General features: G+C 30.2%; 1 protein-coding gene across 1 annotated transcript; it reads left to right on the top strand.

Moving 5' to 3' along the window:
* Positions 1 to 677: 677 nt before the first annotated feature.
* Positions 678 to 5538, top strand: LOC132730705 (kinesin-like protein KIF20B; the record flags this gene model as incomplete). The annotated part of the gene is given in 8 exon segments (XM_060716683.1): positions 678 to 741; positions 1092 to 1243; positions 1495 to 1693; positions 1897 to 1998; positions 2691 to 2726; positions 3078 to 3206; positions 3541 to 3627; positions 4750 to 5538. Coding segments are annotated over 8 exon segments (1042 nt in total), but the record flags the coding sequence as incomplete, so codon positions are not given.
* Positions 5539 to 6217: the final 679 nt, after the last annotated feature.

Below are 6217 nucleotides of genomic sequence, written 5' to 3'. Positions count from 1 at the left end.
TTGGCATTTTGATGAAACAGTATATTCATTGTCCATTGCCTTATGAATAAAACATGCTTATCCCTATAACACATCGTGCTCTGTATGTACTTATTACATGCGCGATTCCTGCATGACAATGCTCTAGAACTTTGGCCGATGGAACGTTTCAGATGTCAAAGAGGTACAGTGTACAAACAAGTCTATTCCTTATTTTGCAAAAAAGGTTCAAGTAAAAATATATAGGCTCCAAGAAAAGCACTGTGATCAGATGTACTGGGTATTTGTAAACGAAAGACACGGTACATAGTTTAATGTTTAGGTTAGCAAGATATGTCATAGTGATTTCTTTTTACTAGTATTACTAGTATCTACTGTGAGAATGTAATTATAGTATTTAAGAAACCGTAAATTTGCTTACAAAAATAAACTGCTGGTAAAATACTTGAGTATACTCATGTTTACATAATAACAAGTTTATATTAGCTGTGTTCGAGATTATTTAATGAATTTGTATTTCATTGAAGCGCTACACCAAATTGAAGTGATTAATACACTTCATAAACATTAGTGTTGTGAGTGAGCGAGACGTTTTACATCTTTTTAGAGCTTTAAAACCTTCTTTTTTTATACTTTTAGTACATTTAGTTTTGTTGATGGCAATACTATTTGATTGTTTCTATACTATCTATTTTAAGCAACCAAGCTCAGTCGCTGAGTCAAGGATATAAAACTGAAAGAAATGAAAGGACGGATGATTCGGTAAGCCTTTAAATCATTTAAATAATAATTTAAAGTGTATAAAGCTATAAATATGCTGCCTTCCGATTGTAAAAATATTGTCTAATTGTTATTTTAATGATGACATAATATATAGAATGAAAGAAAAATATCAGTATTTTATTGAATGCTTGTGGAACATGCCTGAAAATATTGTAAGAAATAGCTGCGAAAAATTTTGTTTCGTAATATTTTATTATGTAAACGTACAATATTCATGTAAGCATAAAATCACATAGACTATCTATACAATAAATCGTTCAAGAAACGTTAGATATACCTTTTAGAAATTAATAGAACATAAAAATTAAATGTATTTTCTCCTCAAACAGAAAGGTGTGCAAGATTTAAAACAACATTTAGCAATCTGTTCTCGCGAACTCGACGAAGAAAGAGAGAGACAAGTGAAGGCAGTTTCTTACATTGAACACCTGAAAAAGAAATGTAATGAATTCGAAAAAGAGAAGAACGAAATACAGATGAGGTTAGACTTCTTTGATCATTAAAAAAAATGAAAAATAACTTTTCATTTAAAGAATTTAATTATGTTGAGTCAATAAAAAAGATTAAGATACTGCATTTAACAAACAAAAATCAGGTTCAGAGATATTTTTAAAATCAGATGAATAATATCATCTAGCATTTCTGACTTGAATTTCGAATCAATATCTCCATGCTTAATTTTTGCTTTGTACTTTCATCTGTTTTTGAAAAACATATCAACAATTATTCTAGATTGAGCAAAGTTGCGGGAGACAGACTTACAGATAACAATCCTGCAATAGCAGACCTTAGTGATCCTAACAGACCAACAAAGATCGGTGAAATATACAGTGAAGTGTACGACAATGAATGGACAGATGCTTTTGAAGCTCTCACTAATGCAGGTTATGATGAAAGGGAAGCAATTGACACATTGCGATTGACCTTAATGGTACATATAGTTATTTAAATATCATAATACACATAAATATACAGACAGTGCATAAAATGGTATTTCAAACACGTTTGTTACTTTGATTGGGTAATGAAATAGTTTTTCACGAAATCTATCAAAGAATGTTTATTTCTGACTGCTGAATTTAGAACATAATTATTTTAGCCAACGTTGTCTTAAATATTTTTTTTTCTTTTCAGAATGTCATTCAGTTTTGCAGCAGGAAATCTGAATCATTGATCAAACGGACAGAAGAAGCTGTAAATATATTGTTTGAAGAGTATAAAGCTACGGAGCAGAAGGTATATGGGTTTTTTTTTTAATTGAAATTCAAAAAAAACATAACCGATTCGTTATCATTGAAATTACTCATATCCAGATAAATTAGAAATTTTTATGCAAATAACTTATATGAGTTTTTAAACATTACATGAATTTAAGTAATAGAATAGCACGAAACACTGCAAGATACCTCAACAAAAAATTAAGTCAGTTTGTTTTTAATACCGCTCAAGCCGTTGCTAGGGGGGCGTGAGGGATAGTGCACGTATTCATTATCCCTCATGTACAGACTCAATCAAACCAAGTCTGCAATTTTCTTGTGATTTCGTTGTGATTATTGCTTCCAAGCTGTTTCGAGATTGTAGTATGTAATAAGATAAAGATACTCGGTGTAATACGTGTTATGACAAATATGTCATCATTTTGACATTTATTTTAACGGTTTGAAATAACTTTTACATACATGTATATAATTTCATATATAGAATTAGTATTTGTAAAAAATGTTCATACTCATTGTTTAATATCAGTACGTATGTTGTTATGTAGTTATCTACATAGTACATAAACTATTGCTTCATGAATTGTTTATGTTTTAAACGTGGCGGTGCATGAAACATTCCTTTTTCACGTTTTATAGATTCCTTTTCTTAACATGTTTTATGTTAAAGATAAGAACTATTAATCTTGCTTAAACATCATATAATTACAGAGTGACAAAAGACATTTGACAATGCCTAGGAAAAGTGTAAGTTAATCTATCAAGATATGGTTGATATATTTTGATATTAAATACAGTTTTTAAGTCTAAATATTTAAGATAAATAGACATAACTGCATTCAAAATAACAATACCATAACATACTAAATGAAATACTTGTAGTTTCAATAAAGTATGAAAAGGTATAATACTCTCAAAACAAAGAGTCAAGTTATTGAAATATTGAATAATATATTGAAATAAATAATGTGTTTCGGAAAATATTTAGATATATACCTGCTAAATAATTATAAAAATGAAAATTATTTATACCTTTGACAAATTGATTTTTTCTATTCATAATTACTTGTGGTGTCATACTATTACACGTAACTTTAGGCAGAACATTGGGGTATAATTGGTCGCAAAACACTTCCTGATCCGGAAGATATTTTCCTACAAAACAAGTGGAAGCCAAAAGACAATAGTGAAGCAAACGCTAATACTAAGTATCAAACAATTGCGAAGGTATGTTAAAATAACATGCATAGATAAACCATTAAAATTACGTGCACACGTTTTATTCAAGTGTACAGCTAAATTGTGATTTAAGAACCACAATGTGAAACTGTGATGTAAATGTTTATTTTAGATAGCAATCACACAACCGTCGCCTTTCAATTGATTTATTAAAGATGAAACACTTAGGCTGGTTTAATTTAGACAAAAAATAAACAACATTTCCATCTAGGATAATACTGGAAAATTACGTATGTGTATACCTGTATTTTTTATGATTGAGTGATGTTTTTGCTATAATTGCAGACTAATTCTATTTCTTTTTTATCATTTGACATAAAAGCCAAAATCGTCCGATGACGCAATTGCCAACCAGTTGAGAAAATTTAGAAAGGAAGTCGCTGTATCCATGGTGCCACTTGTTGAAAAGGTCTTTAAGATTATCATAAGAATAGTTATTCAAGTAAACTTCAAATACATATGTTATTTATAATTAAAAACATATCTTTTCTTAAACATTTATATAAACTACATGTAATAGCTCTTTTACAAATCCTACGTAAGCATCATTTTCCAAAAGGAACTAAATTTTGGTTAAGGTTTGATTCTCATTAGTTACAATGATTTTGAAAAAACATACGAGGGGTTATCCAAAAATTCGTGGACTTTCTTTGTTGCGTAAAATGTATTTGAGATATTAATTTGAAATTCTTACACTGCCTAGAAGAATTAATAACAAATTAACACAGAAAAATTCATGTGAGTAGCTTTTTACATTCCAACAATATTTAATTTTACATAAACACATGTCGGCGACAGCGGCGCACTCCAAAAAGTTATTGACGTCAACGTCATAATATTAACGTACAACTTGTGCTTCAACGTTACGCAGTCAATGACGGTTACTGCTTCTCAAAGTAATGTCAATCACTAAATTTATTTTGCCACTTTAACACTAATGATTGTGAAATTTTCTTTTCTCTGTTCGTCTGCTGATTTTTATGAAATGTTTTTAAAGGTGTAAGCCCCAAATTACAACAAAAATTTATGATCGTTATATGATCTTGCGATTTTCTAATTACCGCGTGTCCGTCATTTTCCAGTTGTAAACAATAAAGGCGTCTGGCGTTTCTAGCGATATCAACAAAAATAAACGTAAAATGACGTCCATTATTTTAAAGAATTACTTAAATGACATCATAGAAGAAACATGCGATGTTCAGCGGGTTTTCTACGTTATTTTTTTAGTGTTTTTAGCAAAAATATACGATGACTTACTGTGTTTTTCTACCGTGCGCCGGGTGCCGTGTATGTGCTTATTTAAAAGCAACATGAAATCATTATTAATGGACACAACTGACTGTTTCTTTCAAAATGTGTTGATAATATTCTACAATGTATGCTGATAAAATTTCATTACAATACACGTTGCTGTTAAAAAGATATTTAAAAAGTCCACGAATTTTTGGATAACCCCTCGTATATGACAACAATGAAAATGAAAGATTAATGCGCTCTGGTGTTTTTTCAATAGTTTCTTATTTGTAAATAGGCATACATATCCGCAAGCTGGAATGAAGAGTGTATACACGATTTAAAACCGTTTATCCGGAAGTGCCTCCTGCTTGGATGGATGATGGTTGTGCAGTCACCACCTATGACCTTTGCAGAGTTTAAACCAAATGAAGAGTTCAGGAAAGAGATTTACAAGGAATACACAACACGCGGATCACATATTGATTATGTAGTATGGCCAGCTTTACTTCTGAATCAAGATGGACCTATTGTCGGAAAAGGTGTAGCTCAAGGAAAGAAGGCTAATTAGCAAGGTGTAATAACACTGTTTGCTATTGGAATGGAAACAACTGTTGTATTGTCTTCTTGTATACCATGTGATCAATATTCTAACTTCATAACAAAACAAAAATATGACTTAAACGTTTCTGAGGTTTGGATTTATCACGTTTGTTTTCAATTTCTTATATTTATTGAATCTATAAGCTTGAAAATATAAACAAGACAATAACGTATATATAATGATTTTGTATAACTTGTAAGTGTTGATAAATGATAGCATTTCATATGTGCGATCTGAAAGCTTGTAATTTTTATATAAAAAAAATATTCAGTTAGTTTACACTAATTTATTTAGTACGATTGAGTAAGAAGCTATAAGATTAACGAAACACTCTCTAATCTCGAATTTTTATTTCGTTTTATTGTGTTTCGATCATTCTTCTTGAGTGAGCTGATGAGGAATTTTGAATTTATAATAAAAGACTGAATCATATCAGATGTATTATACGCTTCTAAAACATCATTATTTACCTTGCACAGTATAAAAATAATATATTTTTTCCTGTTTTTTTTGTTATCATTTTTGTTACAACGATACCGAGTTGTATTTTTTAAATACAACTGCATTTAACCAGTCCTAGAAAGTGTTATAACATTATAACAAACCTTATCAAGCTGTATAAGATCACTATACGAGTTTGTATTTATAATTATATGAAATGACCCAATTCTTAGATTCCTTATATCAACTGGTACGGAAAAGGCAAATCATCGTCTTACAAAGCAGTGTTAAATTAAGAACGATGCACGTCATATATTACAATGAAACAACTAATTTCGTGCCATAAACTTGGTCTTGCATCTATGAAAGAAAATGAGTTGCGAAATTTCGCATTAGTGTTGAAGAGTGATTGCGGTGTGCCTAAAATACGTAAAGTGGCGTAAAGAGGCGTAAAGTGGCGTAAAGTAAATGACTACCGGCGTAAAGTGGGGGAAAAACTGGTATCTGGCGTCAAATCGACAAACTCTTTCAATATTTAACTACATACCTATTATACTGATATTTCTGTGGGGTTTAATGTGTTGAAAAAGTAAAAAGGGAATGTAAACATGTATCCGATGTACATTCACGATATATAATAATAAAAATATGTCAATGTCTTCATACTTAATTATTTAAAGTGCACTTTTATATATATTTCTTCCAGAGTTCTACCTTTCTG

This window comes from Ruditapes philippinarum, unplaced genomic scaffold, assembly GCF_026571515.1.
Source record: "Ruditapes philippinarum isolate M1 unplaced genomic scaffold, ASM2657151v2 ctg20953_1_1_1_1, whole genome shotgun sequence".
In the NCBI taxonomy this organism is placed as follows: Eukaryota; Metazoa; Mollusca; class Bivalvia; order Venerida; family Veneridae; genus Ruditapes; species Ruditapes philippinarum.
Note: the sequence above shows the minus strand (reverse complement) of the source record. Positions and strands in the feature narration are given on the sequence as shown.